The following is a 24,116-nucleotide window of genomic DNA, read 5'->3' as shown; positions in this document are numbered from 1 at the left end:
ATGGAAGCAGAATTTTGTATTAATGTAACAATTTTCATGAAAAAAATATTTTCTATTATCTTTCCTATTTGAGTCCTTTCTCCTTCTTTAGTTTTCTTCATCTGAGGAAAAAATCATTCTTCATAGCATTTGAATTAGGGAAATTGTGAATAAATAAATAAAAGGTGTTTATAGTGCCCTGCACACTGAGCACTCATACTTTTTTACTAACCATTTGAGTTTCACAATATGTTATCAGGAGCAGTAGCTCCTATTGAAGAGGGAGGTCAGTTATCTAGAATTCATTAGATCACCTTATATTCCATACGACTATGTAATTCCTCCTGGTCTCTCTTGGCCACTTGCAGACCCATGGACCTAACCACTCTGAAGAGGAGCCTCTCTAAGGGACGTATCCGCACCATGGCCCAGTTCCAGCGTGATTTGATGTTGATGTTCCAGAATGCTGTAATGTACAATGACTCTGACCACCATATTTACCACATGGCTATAGAGATGCAAAAAGAGGTCCTAGAGCAGATCCAGGTATTACATTTTAGGGTCTTGTAGGAAAAGGAGGCCACTTTTCAGAGCATTCAAAGAAGTGGTGGTCTAGGAATAATGTTTTTTCCCTTAGAGATTAGGGGCCATGACCAAGTGTGGTCCTGAGCCCCTCATACAGATAGGTTCACAATGAAGTTTATAGCCTAAGTAACTCCTAAGCCCCAGCTAATGTTTCCTTGAAGGAGGCTGGCATAGATGAGCACAGGACTTTGTAGTTAACCTGTTCCTTCTTTCCTGTTTTGATGCAGAGTGACTTGCTGGGGCTTCCCTTTGCTTTCCTGGGTTTGTTCTTTACCAGATTTCATCAGCCCATTTTTGAAACCTGTATCAGAAGGCAGGCTGTGGGGTACCAGGATATGTTGCAGCTCTGTGTCATAGAGTCTTTTATATTTAGGGTCGGGAAGATTAACTTGGAGATCATCTCCAGGGGTTCTTAACCTTTTTTTGTGTCATGGACCCCTTTGGCAGTTTGGGGAAGCCTATGAACCCTTTCTCAGAATGTTTTTTTTAAATGCATAAAATACATAGAATTACAAAGAAAGTGACATTGAAATACAGTTATAAAAATAATAAAACAAATTTATGGATGCCAGGTTAAGAACCCTTGATCTAATCCATCACCCTCATTTTACAGATGAGGAAACTGAGGCCCAGGGAGGTTGTGACTTGCCCAAGGTAACATAGCTGGGATTTTAACCCAGGTTCTCTGACTCCAAATCCAGGGCTCTTCCCACTATACCACAAGTAGTCAGGGGAAAGCAGCAGAGATGGGTTCTCATGAGAGCTGGGGGAAGAGGAAAGGAATCCTGAAAGGATGAATTTCTGTGGTGAGATCTTGCAGGTTGCCTGGAGCAATTTCCCAAGCCACAAGTCTACATACAGCCACTGGGAGGAGAAACTGCAGCCCAAACTTCTAAACAAGAAGCTGTAGCCCTTGAATATTTTCAGGCAGCTGCTTTTGCTCATAAAAATTTGACATCATTCCATCTTTGCCCATTCCCAAGGTGTGTAGCAGTCAGAAAAAAGCCTGCATGTGGAGACTATATCCCTTAGTTGCATTGAATTTTTTTAATTAGTAAAGTTGTTAGCTGGAGAAGGGGAAAGATATGTAGCTAGCTGCTGTCACATGTGCAGACATCCAGGTATTTTTGAGATTGACAGCTTTTTCTCCTCTTGCCTGGCACAGGTGCTAAGTATTTGGTTAGACAGAAGAAGAGACTTGAGTGATGTGGACTGATTAACCAGGGGACCACCGAGAGCCCTTGGGCTTCCCAGCCGGGGGGCTCGGGGGGCATGCCTGACCCTAACCTCTGACCTCGGCTCTGACCAGGCCGAGGCCATTCTGGAGTCGGGGGCTATCCCGCTTGGCCCCGACCTGGATCGTATCTCAGAGATTGTTCTAATTCATTGAGTTATCCTTTGTTCATAAGAGTGAGAGGCCTTAAGTCACCCAAGAGAAGAAGCCCGGGCTGCTTTTAGTCAGGGACCCCGGGGGTATGGGGTGGGTCTGCGGCTTGTGCCCCCGCCCAGAGGCCGCCCACTTACTCCTGGCTTCTTGTGTGACCCACCTTAGAATAAACGTTGTTTGACCAATTTCGAGCTGCTTTTTAGTGGGAGAGGGTGGTAGGGGAAGCGGCGCACGTGCAAGACCTCCTTTGTCAGGGGGAGGGACCAGACTGAGGGAGGAACGCGGGGGCGTGGCCGCCAGCGAGCGTCCTTGGTGTCACTTAGCAACCGGAGAGGTCGAGCTGGGCCTGGGGCAGAGGAGGGCGGGTGGCTCCGACTTGAGTGCCTGGGCCCGGAATTGAAGGTCGGGCAAGCAGAGCCCAGACACCAGCAGGGTCAGAGAAATCCCTGCATGCCTTGTGCAGCTGCTCTTGGCTCCCTGGAAGCCGCTCCAACACAACACCAGTCACCGACACCACTCCCTCTGGGCTTCTGTGACCTCATCTGCAAAAACCGGGCAACCTGCCCTGCCCACCTCCGGGGAGACCGACGGCTCGATTGTGGTAGAGGTGGGGAAGCACCTGGAAAATCGTAGAGCACTTTACAGACTGTTCAGGTTACGGTGTTCTGGTTACGACCCGCGGGGTATTTAAGTAGTTGGGAAAATATGCAGCACTGGTTAAATTTCCACCGAATTATCAGCTCTCTAGCTCAGTGGAGTCTCAGCCCTCTTTAGTCACCATCCCAACATTTTGTGGGGGTAGTGGGCCTGCGCTCATTGTCATTCATACCCATAAGAAACAGTTTATCTAAAAAGCCTAGATGGAGGTATTAATGCCCCCACCTCAGATTTACGTAGAAAGAACACTGGCTATTATCAAACCAGATATTGTGGACAAAGAAGAGGAGATAGAAGATATCATCCTCAAATCTGGATTCACCATTGTTCAGGTAAATCTCTTTTGGAGCTCAACTGTTTCCTTGCAAATGAAGGGACTTTTTAAATTGCTTTTCTGAATGGCCTTTTTATTTCATACTTAATGAAAAGTTAATGAAATTTAATATTCCTTTTGTAAGGTTAGTACGTGGATGTAATGATTTGCCAAAAGCTTCTTTACCCATTTATGGCAGTATTTGGATGATAATGATTATTTGTCAAATAGAATATAATTGGGTAGCCTAGATCTCTTTATTTTTTAAAGAGCTAAATATTACATGATCCTCTTACAATAAAGCTCCCCTGCCTCATTAGAAAATGTTTTTAAAAGGAAAAGAATAGGAATTCTCTCTTAAAAGGTAAGGTTTTTCGTATGTGTGACAACTAGCTTTGATAGACTGGACTTCTCAGAAACGCAGGGCTGTAAGTAAACTTCAGAAGACTCATGATGGAGAGAGATGTCTACATTCAGAGAAAGAACTAGAAAGAGCAGAGTTTGAATGCAGATTGAAGCAAATTACCCGCTCTCTTTCTTTTTCTTGTTTGGTTTGTTGCCTCTTTCCCATTGTTCATTCCATCTGATACAATCCTTCTTTATAATCTGACCAATGTCTAATGTGAAAGTATCTGTAGATCCTGTACCTGATTGTATGCCACTATGGTGGAGGGGAGGGAAGAAAATTTGAAACTCAAAAGAACTGGGGAACTGAATCTTGGTAAACTCAAAGTAAACGAACAAATTAATAAAGACCAAAAAAAGAAAAAATGTAAGGTTTTTGAATCTTAAATCATTTATATTACCTTCATTTCCAAATACAACCTCCCTATCCCACACCCAAGGACCTAGCTGTCTTTTATAACAAGAATGTTTTAAAAGAAGAAAAAAACAGTTTAACAAAATTAACCAACAATCAATTGGACCTGACAGTATATGCAATACCCATAGTGGTTCACTTTTACAAAAAAGGGAAGAAGGTGCATTTTTTCATCTCTTCTTTGGGCACGAGCTTGGTTGTGGTAATCATATAACATTTTTTTTCCATTTGCATTGTAGTAATGTATTTTCCCAGTTCTACTTCATTTTGTATCAGTTCATTTAAATTTTTATGTCTTTGAGTTCTTCATCCTCATTATTTTTTATGTAATAGTGTATTCCATTATGTTAATGTATGACGATTTGTTGAACTATTCCCCAGTTGACAGGTAGCTACTTTGTTTCCAGTTCTTTGTTACCAGACCTATAATTTTTTTTCTTATTTATAGGACCTTTCTTTATGGTTTTTACCACCTTAAAGCATATGAATAGCAGTGGTATCTCTAAAGTCAAAACTTATGGAAGCTTTAGTCATATTTCTTGCTTAATTCCTAATTATTTTCCAGAATGTTTGGACCAATTCACAGCTTTCTCAGCACTGTATTTATGTGGCTGCATTTCTGCAGCCCCTGCAATACTGACCTTACTATCTTTTATCATATTGGGGTTTAGAAGGTTGGGATGTGAGGTGAACTCAGAATAATTTTCATTTCTCTTAGTCATTTTTGCAGCAATTTTTTTTTGCATGTTTGTTCATAGTTTTACAGTTCTTCTGAGAACTGTTTGTGTCCTTTAACCAAGTTATTCATAAGGAAATGGCACTTGACCTTGAATATTTATATTGGACAGCAGACCCTTTGAGGAAGTGAGGCAGAACTATGTTTAGTTTAACTAAACGTTAGTTTAACTCACAGAGAAGACATTACTTCTGCCAATCAATAGATCAGTTAGCATGCTTTTATTAAGCTCTTCCTATATACCAGGCTAGCAACTTACAGTCTTAGAGAGTTTGGGGCTTCTATAGGTTAAGTCTAGAATCAGAGGCAAGATATGAATCCAGGTCTTCTTGCCTCCAACCCTTCTTTCTATTTGTCTATTACATGCTACCTTCCATTAGACCTTTATTATAGATATTTGATGCAAAGATTTTTTCCCCCCAATCAGCTTCCCTTCTTAGCCTGGCTCATTTTTTTTAATACAAAAGCTTTTCAGTAAAGTAAATCTACATAAATCATCAACTTTCCTATATGTCACCAAAAAAACCCTGCAAGAAGAGATAATAAGAGATATTCCATTTACCTCAAAATAGCTAGACAGTATAAAATATCTGGGAGTACATCTGCCAAAATAAACCCAGGAACTACATAAAATTATAAAAAAAACACAACTTAAAATCAGCTTTAAATAATTGGAGAAATATTAATTGTTCGTGGGTAGGCAGGGCCAATATAATAAAAATGACAATTTTACCTAAGTTTATATTATTTTTTCACTTAACGATATTTTAACTTTTCCAATTATATGTAAAGATAGTTTTCAGCATTCATCTTTACAAGATTTTGAATTCCAAATTTTTCTCCTTCCCTCTCTCCCCAAGACAGCAAGCAATCTGATATGTTATACATATACAATCATGTTAAACATATTTCCACATTGGTCATATTGTGAAAGAAGAATCAGAACAAAAGGGAAAAACCACAAGAAAGAAAAAACAAAAAAAGTAAAAATAGTATATTTTGATCTGCATTCAGACTCCATAGTTCTTTCTCTGGATGTGAATAGCATTTTCCATCATGAGTCTTTTGGAATTATCTTGGATTGTTGCATTACTGAGAAGAGCTAACTAAGTCTATCATAGTTGATCACTGTACGATGTTACTATTACAGTGTACAATGTTCTCTTTGTTCTACTTTACTCAGTATCAGTTCATGTAAGTATTCCCAGGTTTTTCTGAAATTTGCCTGTTTATCATTTCTTACAGCACAATAGTATTTCATTACATTCATACACCACAACTTGTTGGGTGTGCCCTCATTTTCCAATTCTTTGCCACCACAAAAAGAGCTGCTATAAATATTTATGTACATGTGGGTCCTTTTCCCTTTTATATTATATCTTTAGGATACAGACCTAGTAGTGGTATTCCTGGATCAAAGGGTATACACAGTTTTATAGCCCTTTGGGCATAGTTCCAAATTGCCCTCCAGAATTGTTGGATCATTTCACAACTCTACCAACAATGCATTAGTGTTCTAATTCATCTCCATCATTTATCATTTTCATATATCATATCATATATCAATCTCATCTCCAACATTTATCATTTTCCTTTTCTATCATATTAGCTAATCTGATAGATATGGTACCTCAGAGTTGTCTTTATTTGTATTTCTTTAATCAATAGTGATTTAGAGCATTTTTTTCATATGACTATAGATAGCTTTAATTTCTTTATCTGAAAACTGTTCATATCCTTTGACCATTGGGAACCAAAAAATTATTTTACTGAATTAGAGAAAATAATAACAAAATTCATTTGGAAGAACAAAAAATTAAGAATATCAAAGGAACTAGTGAAAAAATGAGGTTTAGCAGTACTAGATCTTAGACGAGGTAGATCAAAACTATCTGGTACTGCGTAAGAAATATAAAGGTAGATCAATGAAATGGAAATACTAATCTTAATTTTTGATAGTAGATGTTAGGGTTGGATTAAAGGAGAAACTCTTATGGTTTCTTGAACTTCTTATACTACCAAACAAAAATAATTTCACTAAAGAATAGGTATGAATATTATTATTATTTTTTTTTTTGCTTTTTGGAGGGCAGTTGGGGTTAAGTGACTTGCCCAAAGTCACACGGCTAGAAAGTGTGTTAAGTGTCTGAGGCTTATAAACTCAGGTCCCCCTGACTCCAGGGCCAGTTCTTTATTCACTGCACCACCTAGCCGCCCCTGTATGAATAATTTTTATGGTATAGCCAACCCCTTTTAATGGGGAGGATATCATATTTACATACTACTGCCATGGGTTGCCAATCCCTTGGAAAGGACTTTAAGAGATATCTAATGAAGGCTACTCCTCTCCTCCCAGGTAGAACCTGATAAAGGGTGAATTTTTAACCTTCCATCTTGGCTCCACCCCTTCAATTTGAGTTTTTTAGGCAGTGCTCAGTAACCCTTTTTTGTGCAGGCTAGATGAATGTAATTATATAATTAATTACATTCATCTATTAAAATTACCAGTTGATATGAGGAAGTCATAGAAAGCAAAACCTTTGATACTGGGGAGTGGGGTGGGTGGAGGTGGAATAAGTGGTTAGGCCCAACTAATTACATTTGTTTCTTTACTAAGTACATTTTCCCCCCTAAAAATCAGTCAGGCCATATCCCACTGTTAGGCAGGCTGTGTTTGTTTACTGGATCATGTTTTGGAGCTGGGGACCAAGCCTATTGCAGAAAGATAGCTCTGACTTAGTCATAAAAATTGGAATTCCAAAGAAAGGAAGCTTTCTTTGGTAACATGTTCCAATGTTCATCCTTCTAGGATGAGAATAGCCAAACACTGAAAGATATCTAATTTAAATAATGCAGCTTTTAAGTCTTTTGTTATTTTGAGGGAGATTGGAAAATACCTACATAATTTGTCCCAAAATTTATAACTCTTTTATTCTATCTTTTGCCATTTATTCCTTAGAGATCATATCACTGATCTTCATCCTCACCATCCTCCATTAACTTTACTCCTTATTTTCTTTTCCTTATAGCCACCCCTTTTATTGGCTACACTCTCTTCCATCCTTATTTGCTAAACCAGATTAACTCTATCCTATCTAGTGATTGACTTGTCCCTTGGTCCTATCACCAGTCATGCCTGGTCAAATCCAAACCTTGGAATATCCCATCTTTCACTGCTTTCTATTCACATATTCAGCTACTGAATGAAGCTGGAGAAAATTTACAAAACTGTGTCAAGTGGGTCCACTATAAATTAATCTCAATTGGCTGCTCATCAGCAAGACCATTCTTTTGCTGCTCCCTAATCAATTCACTGTCCCATTTATGACAGCTAGCTATTTCTAACCTTTTCAACTCTCCTCAAGCCTCTTACCACACCCCTCCTTGAAAGCTAAGGCTCCCCCCTGCATCTGACATCATTATCTGGGAACTCCTACATCTCCCCTCCTCCTCAATTCACTTCCTTCATTCCTATCTCTTAGGTAACCCTTCTCCTAAGCTGAGGCAAATTCTTCTACAAATACCTTTGATCACACCATCCACCCATTCTCCAGCAGATTGCCCTTACTTTCATCCCCACTTTTTCTAATCTTGGGTCTCTGCTTATCTACTACCTCTTTCCTTACTACTTACAAATATGGCCAATCCTTAAAAAAAACCAAACCCTGTTTGGGTATTACCAGCTGTCATCCTGTACCTTTCCTTCCTTTCTCAAACTCCTTGAAAAAGCCCCACGACACTAATAGTGTCAAACTCATATAGAAATGGGAACCACTAACCCGAATGCAAGGAACCCTGCAGGCCACGTATTGACTTAGAAAAATTAATATTAATATTACCTGTTTTACTGTATTTTTATTTTGTTAAATATTTCCCAGTTACATTTTAGTCTGGTTCAGACCTCACCCAGGAGTGTTGTGGGCCACATGCTGTATTTGCCTCCATTTCCTCTTTTTTTCCCTTAATCTTTTTTTTATTTTTGCTTTTCCTGGGGGAAGAGGAGGCAGTTGGGGTTAAGTGACTCGCCCAAGGTTACACAGCTAGTTTTTCTTGTGTTAAGTGTCTGAGGCTGGTTTTGAACTCAGGGACTCCTGACTCCAGGGCCGGTGCTCTCTATTCACTGCGCCACCTAGCCGTCCCTTTTCCCTTAATCTTAAACCCTTCTGATGTCATCATTGAATCGAAACTGCCCTCTCCAAAACTACCTCTTAATTACCATATTTAATGTGCCTAATTTTTTTTTAACCTCTGCAGCCTTTGACGCTGTGGATCACAGTGACACTTTCTCCTCTAGGTTTCTGTGACATTCTCTCCCATTTCTCCTCACTGGTCTGACCATTCATTCCTTCTTTGTCAATTGCCCACTAATTGTGAATGTCCCCCAAACCTTTGTCATAAGCCCTCTTCTCTTCTCCCTCTGTACCAGGAGTTCTTAAGCTTTTTATGTGTTAAGAAAACCTTTAACAATCTAAACCCTATGGACCCCTTCTTTGAATTTTTCAAAGTTCATAATATAAAATTCATAGGATTCAAAGAAAACGAAAGATTAATGAAAAGAAATATGTAATTTTTCCCATCTGATTTCACAGACCCCCCTGAAATCTGGCCATGGTAGAGGGTCCATAGATCCCATATTAAGAGCCATTACTCATGTGTCTCCTGAGTTCCAGTCCATCTCCCTACTGCCTTTTGCATATTTTTAACTGGATGTCCTATAGGCATCTCAAATTCAGCATGTCTGAAATAGAATTCATTATCTTCCCACCAATATAGTCCCTTCTTTTGAACTTCTCTATTACAGTTGAGTATCACCATCCTTCCTGACACCTGACTTACAATCTTGGTATCATCCGCAACTCCTCACTGGCGTTTGTCCCACATATCCAGTCTGTTTCTATTTTCATGACATCTCTCATTTATATGCCTTTCTCTCCACTCAGACACTCATACATACTCAAGCTGCTCCTGTAATACAGGCCCCCATTATCTCTTGTCTGGACTATTGGAATAATTGTGGTTAGACTTCCTGCCTCAACACTTCCCACTCCAATCCAGCCTTCATTCAGTGATTGGTCCCCTCTCTAATCAATAATGCATATTTCCCAAGACTGTAGAGATTTTAGAGCCAAAAGAATGCATAGCAGTACCTTGCACTTGGCAGGTACTCAATAAATGTTTGTTAATTTAAAACTTAGAGCTCATCTCCTTCCAGTCACTTGTTTTGCACGAGAGGCAGCTGGGTGGCTCAGTTGATGGACTGCTGGACCTAAAGTCAGACAGTCCAAAATTCATCCTCATATATTTCACTTACATCTCTGTTTACCTTCATTTTCTCATCTGTAAAATTAAGATGAGAATATCACCTTTCTCTCAGAGTTATTGTGAAGACAAAATCGAATAATATTTTAAAACATTGTGCTTTAACTTTAAACTGCTGTATAAATGCTAGCTGCTATTATGTGGGGAACTCAAGCTCACAGACTTGAGCAGTTCTATTTAGGGAAAAGCATGAGGCATTTAGATCTAGAAGGTGATTGTTTCTATAGGGTCCTTTAGCAGGTCAGGAAGCTTCTATGATTTTTTTTAATGAAGTTAATCCTTGTAGCCTCTCTCTTAGTAAGACTATAATAATTATAAAATGGAGACTCCTGAGAGGAAATGATTTTCTCAGAGCCCACTAATCAACAAGCCAGGGAGCAGAACTAAAAGAAAGTGAACCTTTAGAGCCCATTCTCTGAGCTTGTTTAGAAATCATTCATGTCTAAAACCTCAATTTGCCTTCTGAAATACAGTTATCTCTTGCACATCACAGGAGTTAGGAGTAGGGTACCCCTGAAACCTGGAAAATACACATAAAATTTTTTGACCCTCCTTTTATACTAAAGAAAAAGTTTGAATTTTTTTCTTTTTCTTTTATGGGGTGTTTATAGTACCTTATTGTAAAATTTGGGTTGATATTATATAATAGTATACATACATTTTATTCGTTTCTGAGTTTCTAAATTTTTTCTGTGTTGCCTACTGGCTTTTATATGTCATCTGTGGCTTTCGCAAAACTCCCCCAAAATTCCCATTTCATTTCTTATGCCGACCTGCCATATATCAAAACTTCAATGACAAAAGTCATGATGTGGAAGGGATAACTGTATATTTAGACATTGGTGGTGGGAAAGTCAGTGTGAATTTGTGAAAGGTCTGAATTACAAGTTTTATGAGAAATTCAGTTTATTACATTTTAATTATATACTGTCAAGCTATTAAATAATAATTATAAATTGTCATCTGTTATAAACTGTTAAAAGTCCTGTCTGGTCGATATCTTCGGTCTGCTTTACAGATGAATCTTCCTGCAGATGTGACTACCTCATTGAGTTGTTAGTAGGTCATTTTAGATGATTTTATAAAAGAACTTTGAAAACTATAATGTTAAGCGAATTATATAAACAGCAGTGCCTTAAGCATACTAGGCATTTAAATGTTTCTTGAACTGAATATGAGATGGCATTTTTGTTTAAAATTGGCACATTATAACACCATTGTGTCTACAAATTACTTAGTGGGATAGCATTTCAGAGCAGAAAGGAACCTTAGAAATCATCTAGTCCAGCCCCATCTTAGAGATGGGAAATTTGAGGCCTAACGAGGGTCATGGTTGTCTGGGGTGGTCAGATCTACTGCCTTGAAAGTTTTGTTCCCTTGAGGTCAAACATTCCCTCTTATAATCTTGGCTTAGAGAGGCGAGAGGGGGGAAATTGGCCCATATCTGTTCTTATCCTCCATCCTGGAAGATAAGATACAGAGGATTACTCACCCGCATGTGTTTTTTTTTTTTTTTTAGAGTGACCTGGAGCATTGAGTTTAAGTGACTTGCCCACAGTCACACAGTAGTTGTCAGAGGTAGGGCTTGAACCCAGGTCTTCCTGATTGAGGCTATCCTTCTTTCTGCTATGCATGCAGTCCTAATTTTCTAGGCAAACTGTTTCCTCATTAGATCCTAACTGATCAGGTCATCTGCATTTCATGTCTGAATTAATCAAGTTTTCTTACATCTCTGTTTCCTTTATAGAGAAGAAAACTACGTTTTAGCCCTGAACAGTGTAGCAACTTTTATGTGGAACAGTATGGGAAAATGTTTTTCCCTAATCTAACAGCATACATGAGTTCAGGTCCACTTGTTGCCATGATATTAGCAAGACATAATGCAATCTCTTACTGGCTGGATCTTCTGGGGCCATTTAATAGCTTCAAAGCCAAGGAGACACACCCAGACAGGTAATTCACCTAGAAGAAAATTAAATTTACCTCTGTAACTGGAGTCTGATTCCTGTAATATGAGATATTCCTTTTCTTTTGGAAATTTCCTTGTTTTCTTTTAATTTTGTTAAGGGTATGTGTGTGTGTGTGTGAGAAAATAACAGACACCACAGAAAAGTTTTGGACAGTCTCTAGGAGGTGTCTGGTTTTCTTTTCATACCTGTGTAACATTGCTAGTGAGGTGAGGATGTTAACAGAATCGGGATGTTAGGGTTTCAGACTATTGTCAGTGCTGCCAAATCTGGTTTCTTCATCCTCCTAGTCAAGGTTTTCCTTCCTGATTTCTCAAATTTCTGTTTTATTTTTGTCCCTGCCAGAATATCCATCCCCTTTTCTACCTTTTTCCCCAGTGTCCTTCCTACAAATTTAAGTGTGTTGTTTTACCCTCTTTTACATAGCTTTGAACCCAAGTTCAAAATAAGTTAAAGCCTCCATAAGTGAGAAGTGACAGTGTCTTTGTAAATTGCACTTCATTTGCAAGATGAATGCATATATAAAAGATCTGGGAAGGAGGTTAGATTGAGTTGACATCAGTTCTACCTTTCTTTAGTCTAAGAGCGATCTATGGAACAGATGACCTAAGGAATGCACTTCATGGAAGTAAAAATTTTGCTGCAGCAGAAAGAGAAATTCGATTCATGTTTCCTGAAGGTGAGTTATTATATGAGTTGTAAATTTAAGTGCATCCATCTTCTTACAGTTATTTTTTTTCTGTCTTCTAAAGAAAAGCTAGACTTTTAAAAAATTTTTGGATCAGAAAGGGTAGAATTTACATGGTAAATATATGAGTAATTACCATGTGCTTTCTCATTACCAAATAGAGATGTGTTTCAAGTCTTCTTTCTGAAGAAAAATTCTTACGAAGAGCTATAATTTCATTTCTGCTAGTTTTTTACTTCACTTCTCATTGTTATTTTCATTATGAAAAAGAAAATGTAACTAAAAAATTGACCAATTTTAATACCTTTTATCTTTTGATTTTTTTCTCAAGTAGTCTCCTCTCATTTTATTGTCATGTATCTTTTTATGTAGGCAATTGACTTGAAAGTTTCAAACCATCTGGGTTCTCAGTAGAATTCTAGTAATTCTAGTGTTTCTGAAGAAATACACAAGGACTTTTGTATAATTTATTGCACATATCAGGTTTTTATCTGTATAATCACATAAGGTTTCTACCCTATATATGGTTTTATTGATAGGTCTCTTCTACTTTGTAGATATTTAGGTCAGCTAGCCTTTCTCCGAGACTTCATTACCATCACTAGCTCTGAGAAATAGATTAGGATGATATTATCTTCAAAGTAAAAGATGATTATATTAATTGTTCATGATTGGGCCATGCTAGTTAACAAAAAGGACAATACCATCTTAACCAGTTTACAGATTCAGTATCAGACCAAACTACCAAAGGATTCCTTTATAGATAAGGCTAATAACAAAATTTAGATTAAAAGATAATTAGCAACTCTAACAAAAATAAAACTAGTGATTATTTCATTATTTATGTTAAAGAATTTCTAAAACATTTCATCTTCTACTGTAAAACTTAAACATTCATCAACAGTTGTTCTCTTTTGAAGAAGAGATGGCTTGAATTGGTGAGTAGGACATGATATTTGTCTTCAAGTATTTGGAAAATAGTTGAGTGGAAAAGAGATTGGGCTTTTCTGGTTGGCCCTAGAGAGCAGAACAAAGAGTAGTGGTTGGAAGTTGCAGAACAGCAAATTTAGGCTTGGTAGAAAGAACAACTTAATAACAATGAAGGATCCCCAAGAATGGAATGGGCTGCTTTTGGAGGGAGAGCGTTTTTCCTTGGAGGAAAATAGAACTAGTTCAGAGTAGGTTTACAAATTTGGAGAATTTGGAAGCTATTTTCACTATAGTTCTTAAGTTCCTACAATGTTAAAGATCAGAGTTGCCTGGACTACATGTGTGCCTTTTGAATATGTGTCCAGACAACATGGTTCCTGGTGTGTGCTCTAGCACATTTCAGTCATATATGTTCTCTCTATATATACCTTACATATCAGTTACTTATGTAGTGTGTCTTGATAATATGGGAACCTGTAGGAGAGTTTCTCATATTTACATGGATGTGTTTTATTTTGTTTTTAAATCACCATTTGCTGCACTATTTAAGTTTTTAATTAATATGTTTCATAGTTGGTAAAAGCAAACATTGCTGGGGGTTCATGAGCTATGGTTTTGGGTGGATGGTAATCCAAAATGTGTTTTGAATTGTGGTAGCATACATGTAGCATGCATGTATGCCACATGGTAACATACATGTATGATGGTAGCATATATGTGGAAAGAGCATCTTAGATGTTGCATTTGTATCTTGCTTGGCACACTGAAGGCACTGTAATAAATGTTTGTTGAATGAAGGGTTATTGATCATTTGCTAAGAAGAAACCCATTCTACCAGATCTGAGGCTGTCTACAAAACTCAAACAAATATGTGCAAGCCACTAGTGATATAAAAGCAACAAAAAAAATGCCTTGCTGGGGCATGTGTACAGATATGTAATATGCAGTAACTAGAGGAGGGGAGGCACTTAACAACAGGGCAGGGTTCGTGATGTTCACGAAATAATGTTGCATTGGTTCCATGTGTTGTGTCCAACTCTCCATGACTCCATTTTGGGTTTTCTTGGCAAAGACACTCGAAGGTTTGCTGTTTTCTTCTCCAGCTCATTTTATAGATGAGGAAATAAGAGGCAAGCAGGTTAAGTGACTTGCCCATGGTCACACAGCTAGTACATGTCTTAAGACCATATTTGAACTCTGGTCTTCCTACCTCCAGGCCCAGCACTCTATCCACTGTGCCACATAGCTGCCCAAGTAGAGAATACATTGGGACTAATTACCGTTCTTGTTCTGAAGACTATAATTCACAAAGATGTGAGATCACCTTTTCCCTCCAGCATTACAGTGACTCTGATGTCATCATGCTGCCCTTTGCTGTTCCCTATGGAGATCATCCTTCGGTTGCTTATCTGGGGCTTGAAGTCTTTGGTCCCCAACAACTTTGACCTAAGAGTCAAACATTCAGTGTGCCTCCTACTCCGCCTCTATGGGAATTCTGTGTACCTAAAGCCAAAATTAATGACCAACCCAGCTGTGTGTCTCTCTTATCAGCATGTAGATGAAGTTGAACAAGAACTAAAGCTATAGGAAAAAGACAAAGTCCCATTGCTCATCACCCTCAGGAGCCCACACTCCTACCTCCTCTTATTTGTTGCCTTTTGGGTTGTGGTCTAGACAGGACAAGACTTAGTTGTCTCCCACCACAAAATTTAGATAATACATAGTGCCTCTCAAAATGCAGCTGATGTTGTGGTGAAGAGAATAGGACATTAACAGAAATAATTATACTATGCAGATTATGTGATAAATACATTATCATATCATATCACATAAGAAAATGATAAAGCAAGATGGTGCTTTATGAGAACTGAGCAGATAAATTCATTGCTGAAAAGACAGAATAGAAGACATAATCATAGGTGGTGAAATGGATATAGTGCTGAGCCTGGACTGTGGAAGACCTGAGTTTAAATCCAGTCTCAGACACTTACTAGCGGTGTGACCCTGAGCAAGTCACTTCACCTCTGTCTACTTTAGTTGTCTCACCTATAGAAAACAGTTAAAACAGAGCACCTTCCTTTCAGAATGAGGATCAAATGTTATCACAACTGTAATGATATAATAATATTTATATAATGATATACAATAGTAATATGATTGCTTAGCACAATGCCTGGCATATAATACGTGCTTAGTAAATGTTGATTCCCTTCCCCTTCCTTCATGGGATCATAGATTTAGAGCCAGAAGGGACCTCAGAAGTAGCTAGTACAAGCCCCTTATTTTATAGATGAGGAAACTAGGATGCAGAAAGGATTAGTGATCACACAGGCAGTGAAGGGAGGAATGGTGATTCAGACACTTCTTGTGACTCCAAATTCTGCACTCTTTTCACTGCACCCCGTCCTACATGCAGGGGCTTTTTTCTCCTTTTGCTCTCCATACAGTTTACTTAGAGTTCAGTTTCCTTAGTGAATCTGAGACTGAATCCTAGAACTTTTTCGGAGGAAGGACAATTTATTCAACATTCAGCTTATGTTTCCTGAGCACCTACTATGTGCAAAGCACCATGCTTCTTCTGGAGTGATGAAGACAGTATAGTAGGTTCCCTAACCTAAATTTATAGTCTAGTAAAGCACTGTCTCTCAAGAGGTCTGTTAAACATAAAGTTTTTCACAAAGTATGGTATGTACTGTTGTCCTTTTGTGTTTTAAGATGAGTACACTTGGGCTTTTCATTCTGCTGTATGGCTGAAAAGACAGTTTCTCCCAAGTTGTTAGTACTCTGTTAAAAATAAAGAAATAAAGGAACATTGTAAATGGTGCTTACCCTAATATAAATGAAAAGATCACTAAAAGGTAATGCAAACTCTGAGCAATTGAAAAACCAGTTATTGTTCCAGAGAACAGATAGTTGAACAACACCTACCACTCTCTCAGCAGAGGCTAAGGAACTGAGATACTGTCACAATGTCATTATATATAGTGTGTCTATACACACACACACACACACACACACACACATACATACATACATACATATTCAGATGTAGTTGCTGTTACTGTAGATTTTTGCTTAACTTTCTCTTTTACAAGGGAAGGTTCAGTTTTGACTGGAAGAGTATTTCAAGAAATAACTGTGATAGAAAACCAAAAGACAAACACTTTTAAATTAAAAAAAAAGTAATATGGCAGAGGAGAAATTTGAATATTTCCTTTTTCTTATGCTCTCACACTAGTTTTTTAAAGCATGGTTTTATTTCTATTTTTTTTATAATATTTTCCCATTACATGTAAAAACAATTTTTTACCTTCATTTTTAAAAAATTTTGAGTTCTAAATTCTCTCTCTTTATCTCCTCCCTCCCTGAGACAGTAAGCAATTTGTTCTAGTTTATACATGTTCAGTGATCTCATAATAATTCTAAATTTACTTGTTGTTTTAGTGGTTATTGAGCCCATTTCGGTTGGAGATGCTGCTGAGGATTACCTGAACTTGTATGTAAATCCAACTCTCTTGGCCGGTCTTACAGAGCTTTGTAAGCACAAACCAGAAGATCCCTTTGTAAGAAACATCTCTTTCATACTAAAATAATGTTGCTTAAAAAAAAAGTCCTTTAAAAATGAAGGGGACTGATAGGTTTTTTGGCAAATGAAATTTCTGTTTATATTTCAATTTCTTCCTTATGTCTGATTTCCCCAGCTCCTTTTTCAACTCATTTAAATTTTTTTTTCTTGATGTAGTATCGCTCATTGAATGGCATTTCTATGTATAAATAACTCATGTTTATAAAGTATTTTCTTCATAGCAACCCTGTAAGGTAAGTAGTAGTATCCCCATTTTTTTAAACAAATGAAAAAAATGAGGCTTTTAGCAAGATTAGATCACTTTTTTAAAGGGCTAAAGCTAGTTGGTTAGGTGGCAGAGCAGGGAGTGGAGGCTGGGGCCTTTCATTCCAGGTTCAGTGCTTTCTCTACAGCACCAGCTATATGAGTTTGTATAAATATTCCCAAAAGAAGGAGCAGATGAATCTTAGTTCTGTGCAGAGCTCCTCTCTCAAGTAAGTCCTATTAATTTTTCAAACAAAAACTTTTCCCAAAACCATCCATGTCCTTCAGCCAGGTGCTGGGACTAGGAGCAGGGAGGGGGAATTTATCCAATGGGGCTAAAAAGCATCCATTAAGGCCAGATATTCTTGATGCTTTTTTTTTTTTAGCAGCCATTTTCAGCTGCTCTGAAGAGCCTTTGGCAGATCCAAGGGAAATTATACTCACAACAGCTCTACTTCGGTAACATTCCTGGCTATCTTTGTCCCCTTTACATGAGAATATTTAAGCCTCTAACAGCTTTTCCTGGGCTCTTCTACCCACTGTTTTGTTACCAGCAAGTTCAAGTCTCAGTTCCCTAGGAATTCTCCCCTGCCCTTTTCAGGTTTCTGGCTTTCATCACATCTAGTGGCCTAGACCACAGGGTCTGTGCCATCCTCACCCCTTCCTTCTCAGTAACAACTCACAAACTTCTCAATTGATAGAAAAGAAATTTATGATAAAATATATACACTGGGTTGGAAAAGGGAGGGAGGTTATCAGATGAGATTAAAGGTTAACAGTTCACAGTTTGCAGATGTTTCTTATTGTTCTGGTCCTCAGCACCAACTACTTGTCAGCCAACTGCTCCCCTTAGTGGCCTCTCTCCTAACACTTGCCCTGATCTTGGTCTTGACATCAATACTAGTATATTTCCACTTACTTGTTAGGAGAGTGAAATGAACTAATATGTAAAACATTTTTCAAACCTTAAAACACTACATTAAGAAACTACTACATAAATACTAGCTGCTATTATTATTATTTGACTGGATAGAGCTACCATTCTTAGCAGTAAAGAATCTTTATCAGTCCTCAGCTTGACTTGGGAGTGGAGTCTAGGACCTACTCAGGGACTGTCTTTCTATATGATCCCTCAGTCCAGCTTTGGTCTGCTTCACCTTCGGTCCTCTAGCTGATACCTGATGCTCTGTGTCCTTTCCTCAAACTCCCAATAAGAAAAGATATTCTCTGTCTTGGTCCCAAAGCTACCTTCCCCTGCCTTCATGACTTAGGACTTCCCCTCACCCTTATCTAGAGAGGTCTTCAACCCTTTCACCCCAGAAACTACTCCCTCTTTAGCCTCAACTTGTATTTCTCTTCTTGCTAGTTTCCTAACACATATATTACTAGTCAAATATTTGACCAGTTCAGCCCTTGATGGAAAAATCACTTCTACCACCTACATCATGCAAGACCTGGGTTTCATGGCTCAAAGTGACAGTTGGCTAGCTTCTCTAAGACCCGAGTACTCAGATTCCTTACAGTGTGCTTCACAGAATGGCCAGTTCTCTTAGGTCTGAAGGGGTGTTCACCAGGAGTGCCTACCTCCAGATCCCCACCTTGGGCTGGTCAGGGCTTACAGACATACCCTAGAGTCTGTATATGGCCCTTTGTTTCTTCAGTGATTATAGTATTTATTTAGAATCCCAAAGATTCGTGTAGATACCACATAGTATTAATTTGTATTCACACCACCACCATCTCCTAATGCAGGGTCAAATGCCATTTGACATTGGGGAAGTAAAGAATGTCCAGGCAGGTAACTTTCAGTGTTTTCAAGGCTTCTATAATAATTTGACATCATCCATATGAGATAGTGTTTTTTAATTAGAATTTTTACTTTCCCAGTTCTTATTGCTGACAAACTTTTCCATTTGTATAGTATACATTGAAGGAAGATTAATTTTTTTCTTTTTCCTTTAGATTTGGCTGGCTGATTGGTTGCTTAAAAATAATCCCAACAAACCTAAATTCTTTCACCAAGAAATTGTGGAAGATTCTAATGAAAATAAAACATACTGAAGAACTAATCAAGAACTGTCCTGTTATTCCAAAAGACTTTTTTATTCAATTGACCTTTTGTTAAAATGATTTCTTTAGTAGAATATGGATGATACGGATCTGTGCATGAAGTAAATCTTATTTTAAAATAATGGTTTTAAGAGTATTGTAAACAATAAAGAGTCTAAACTACCAAAGAGTCAAATATAGAACTAGTATGTGATTTTAACCATAGGAATGACTTCATAGAAATCTTATTTTAGTTATTATAGGGAATGACTTAATAGAAATCTTATTTTAGTTATTATTTAGTGGAAAAATAACTCATTTTTCCAGGCACTGGTCCTATGTATACATCTTGAACTTCCTAGGTACAGGAAGTATAATCACTTATATGATTGAGTATAGGCAACTAAGCTAGATCTAAGGTATGGTTCTTATCTTTTATACATCATTAAGGTCCAACCTAACCCTGGTGTGTCACCCTCCAAGGCAGGGATTCTTAGCCTAGAGTCCATAAAGTATAGGAAAAAATTCAGGGGCTATTTCAATATAATTGATTTCATTTGCAATCCTATGGATTTTAATTCACTTTAAGTCTTAAAACATGTGCCATGTGGAAGGGGGCAGAGTCAAGATGGCAGAGTAGAAGCAGAATGTCCGAGCGGTTCTAGCTTCCATCTTCCCCAATCAATATAAAAAGTGGACTCTAAACAAACTTTGGAGCTGCAGAACCCACAAAATGACACAGAGAAACTAACCTCCCACTGAGGACAGCCTGGCAGAAATCCACCAGTGCAGCACTCTGGGAGCTGAGCCAGGCGCGTGAGCCGGAGGTTTTAGCCCCATGGTGTGTCTGACCAGCTGCCCTGGCCTGAGGGACTCCAGATCAGCAGTAGCTGTGGCCATTTCCAGAATTATCAACACATAGATGCTAAGGACAAAGTGAGAGGTCAGTGCAGTCTAGACTTTGGGACCCAGTAAGTGGGAGTGCAAAGGTTTTTGCCCCCCGGGGCGAGAAGCTGCTGAGATGCCCAGCACATCCAGCCAGCACCACATGGCAGCTTCAGCTTCTGGCCTGCAGAGTGTAGGGAGACCAAGCACCAGTCTGAGGGGTAATTGCTCTTGCTTTAACCTCCTTGGATCTGGATTGTAGTCTAGGGTGGAGGTCCTGGGGTGTGTGTCCAGCTTGCCAGAGTGTGTGGAGGCCTCAGAGAAGGCACCCATCTAATACCTTCGGCAGCTGAGAAAACCCCAGCGTTTGGGACAAAAGCTCCTCTGTCTGGTGGCAGAGTCCTGCTGTGGGAAAAAGCCCAGGGGTCAAGTGACTGAGGGGCGACATGACCAGGCAAAGGAAACAAAGCAGACAGAAGATTCCAACATTATACTCCTATATTGGGGACAAGAAGGAGCAAAGCATGGAACAGGAGGAAGACAGTGAAGTCAGAACTCCTGCCCTAAAAGATTCAAAGGAAAATATGAGCTGGTTACAGGCCATAGGGGACCTTAAGAAGCAGATAAGAGAAGTGGAGGAAAAATTGGGAAGAGAAATGAGAATGATGCAAGAAAATTATGAAATGAGAGTCAGCAGCCTGACTGAGGAAAATCATACCTTAAAAAATAGACTAACTCAATTGGCAAAAGAAGCTCAAAAAGGCAATGAGGAGAAGAATGCCTTAAAAAGCCGAATTTGCCAGATGGAAAAAAATCTCAAAAGCTCACTGAAGAGAATCATTCTTTCAGAATTAGATTGGAGCAAATGGAAGCTAATGATTTTATGAGAAATCAAGATGCTGTTAAACAGATCCAAACAAATGAAAGAATAGAAGGCAATGTGAAATATCTCATGGGAAAAACCACTGACCTGGAAAATAGATCCAGGAGAGATAATTAAAAAATTATTGGACTACCTGAAAGCCATGATCAAAGTAAGAACCTAGAAATCATCCTCCAGGAAGTTCTCAAAGAAAACTGCCCTAATATTTTAGAACCAGAGGACAAAATAGAGGTTGAAAGAATCCACTGATCACCTCTTGAAAAAGATCCCAAAAAGAAAACTCCTAGGAATATTATAGCCAGGTTCCAGAATTCCTAGATCAAGGAGAGAATATTACAAGCAGCCAGGAAGAAACAATTTGAATATTGTGCAAACACAATCAGGATAACCCAGGATGTGGCAGCTTCTACACTGAGGGATCAAAGGGCTTGGAATATGATATTCCGGAGGTCAAAGGAGTTGGGATTAAAACCAAGAATCACCTACCCAGCAAAACTGAGTATCATATTTCAGGGGAAAATATGGTAATTCAGTGGAATAGAGGACTTTCAAGCATTCTTGATGAAAAAACCAGAGTTGAATAGAAAATTTGACATTCAGATACAAGAAGCAAGAGAAGCATGAGAAGGTAAACAGGGAAAAGAAATCATAAGGAAGTTATCAAAGTTGAACTATTAACATTCCTATATGGAAAAGTGATAATTATATGATGAAACTTTTCTCAGTATAAAAATAGTTGAAGGGAATATAAATATATATGTCTATATATGAGGGTATATGGGCATATGAATGTGTGTATATGTTTACAGGTATACATAGAGGGCACAGGACCAATTTAATAGGAAGGGATGATACTTAAAAGGTGAAATTAAGAGGTGAGAGAGGAATATAATGAGAGGAGATGGGGAGAGACAGAATGGAGTAAACTATCTGATATAGAAGAGGCAAGGAAAGTGGTTACAGTGGAGGGGAAGAATAGGAAGGCAAAAGGGTCAACCTTATTCTCATTGAATTTGGCTTTGGGAGGGAATGAAATATACACTAAATAGGGTGTCTCACCCTATAGGAGAGTAGAAGGGAAGGGGATGAGAGGGGGTATGATGGAGGGGAGGGCAGGCTGGGGGGGAGGGAAGTTGGAAGCACCTACCTTTGAAAAGGGACAGGATCAAAGTAGAGAATAGAAAAAGTGGGAGGTGGGATAGAAGGGAGGGAAATATAGTCAGTCTTTTATAATATATCTACTATGTTATTGTTTTGCATTAGCTACACATGTACAACCTATACTGAACTTATATATATATATATATATATATATATATATACACTGAACAATTTATCTTCCCAGTAAGGGTGGGTGACAAGGGAGGAAGGGAATGAATCTGGAATTCAAAGTTTTAAAATCAAATGTTTAAATATATATATACATATATATATACTATTATTAATACTATTTTACATGTAATTGGGAAATAAGATAATACAGGCACTGGGGCATAGAGATCCACCATGCCCTACTGGAAAAGTCGAAAGGGGTATGGGAGAAAATATGCGAGAGAACAGATTGGAGGAGGGGATATCCTTTGGGACTGCTGTTTTGGGGCGGTGGGTAGGGGAAAAACGGGGAGAAAATTTGTAACTCAAAATCTGGCGGAAATGAATGATATAAATCAGAAGTTAATAAAGCATTTGAAAAATGGAAAAAAGAAAAATAAGGAGTAAGGAATCTAAAAAAAAAAAAAAGATTCACTTGGAGGTCTGTGCTAATGACAGGTGATAAAGCACCATGCATAGGGGGCTCTCCCAATCTATGCCCCATAACATGAGGAGGAGGTAATGGTCAAAAGACATGAACAGGCAGGTTGCTAAGGAAGAAATCCAAGTTACCAGTTAACATATGAAAAAAATGTTATGTGTCACTAATAATTATAAAAATGCACATTGAAGTTACTCTGAGGTTCCACCTACATTCATCAAATTGGCAAAAATTGACCCCCCTAAAAAAGGAAAATAAATTGTTGCAATGGCTTCAGGAAAAGAGATACACTAATGTACCGTTGTTAAAGTTGTGAATTGGTCCAGGTAGTCTGGTAAACAAATTGCAACTATGCCTAAAAAGTTGCTCAAATATTACCTGTACTATAACCCAATTATACCACTACTAGTTTTATACTCAAAGAGATCAGATAAAGAGGAAAAGGATACATATGTTCAAAAATATTTAGAGTAGTTCTATTGTGTTGTCAAAGTACTGGAAACTAAGAGGGAGCCCATCAATTAGAGAATGAATAAATTACATTATATGAATATACAGTAATGCTGTTGTCCTCCAAGAAATGCTTAAAGGGACAGCTTCAGAAAAACTTGGGAAGATTTGTATGAAATAATGCAAAATGAAGTGAGTAGAACAAGAACAATTTATATAATAAAAACAACATTGTAAGGACAAGAACTCTGATCAATAAAATTACCAGTCCTGATTCCAGAAAACAATAATGGTGAGGTAGGATACCCACCTTAGGATGAAGAAATAAATCATCTTTATTTTCAATGGAGCAAGGAATGGTAGGAGGGAAAGAAATAGATTTTTTTTAATAAAATGTTTTTTTCTAAATCACACAAAAAAATGTACCATGTGAAGCCTTTTGTGAGGATCTGACAATGAAACAAGAGAAATCACTGTCACTGAGCAAACTGAGTCTTCTTTCTAGAAGACTCCTGTTGAAGTAGCTCCCATCCTCCTGACACAGGTGACCAACTCAGTACAGACTAACACGTCTGTATTTTTAGGACATAACCAGTGTGGGAATTGGTCTTGCTTAACTATATGTGTTTGTTACAAGGGCTTTTTATTTTGCATGTGGGGAAGAGGGAGGAGGTGGGAAAGAAAAGTAGGATTTTGACTAATTAAAAATATTTATTTAAAAAAAATAATTGGTACTGAAAGATTTTGACTTTCAAACACCCATAGTTTGAATGTGTCAATCCACAATCAATAAGAAAATAATTTACTAAATTACAAATATATGGATCAAAACAATCTCTACACACTCAAGGAACTTATTGGGTTTGTTTTTTTTTTAACATAATAG

General features: G+C 38.1%; 2 protein-coding genes across 2 annotated transcripts in view; both read left to right on the top strand.

Moving 5' to 3' along the window:
- The window catches only part of BRD8 (bromodomain containing 8), an 85,519-nt gene extending 83,768 nt beyond the window's left edge, over nucleotides 1-1,751 (top strand). The window contains exons 27-29 of the mRNA XM_069104289.1: nucleotides 348-525; nucleotides 1,178-1,218; nucleotides 1,730-1,751. Coding sequence (XP_068960390.1) covers nucleotides 348-525; nucleotides 1,178-1,218; nucleotides 1,730-1,736 — 226 coding nt within the window. The 3' untranslated portion in view covers nucleotides 1,737-1,751. The remainder of the gene's footprint in view (nucleotides 1-347; nucleotides 526-1,177; nucleotides 1,219-1,729) is intronic.
- Nucleotides 1,752-2,294: 543 nt separating this feature from the next.
- Nucleotides 2,295-19,416, top strand: NME5 (NME/NM23 family member 5). The gene is made up of 5 exons (XM_069104218.1): nucleotides 2,295-2,940; nucleotides 11,544-11,749; nucleotides 12,342-12,442; nucleotides 16,826-16,944; nucleotides 19,173-19,416. The coding sequence occupies exons 1-5, from the start codon at nucleotides 2,812-2,814 to the stop codon at nucleotides 19,269-19,271; spliced, it is 654 nt and encodes a 217-aa protein (XP_068960319.1). The 5' UTR covers nucleotides 2,295-2,811; the 3' UTR covers nucleotides 19,272-19,416.
- Nucleotides 19,417-24,116: the final 4,700 nt, after the last annotated feature.

Source organism: Petaurus breviceps, unplaced genomic scaffold (assembly GCF_028583685.1).
Source record: "Petaurus breviceps papuanus isolate PSGF00001 unplaced genomic scaffold, PetGlider_PUasm1.0 685, whole genome shotgun sequence".
Taxonomy (NCBI): domain Eukaryota; kingdom Metazoa; phylum Chordata; class Mammalia; order Diprotodontia; family Petauridae; genus Petaurus; species Petaurus breviceps.
The sequence above is the reverse complement of the archived record's forward strand: the minus strand, read 5'-3'. Positions and strand labels throughout refer to the sequence as shown.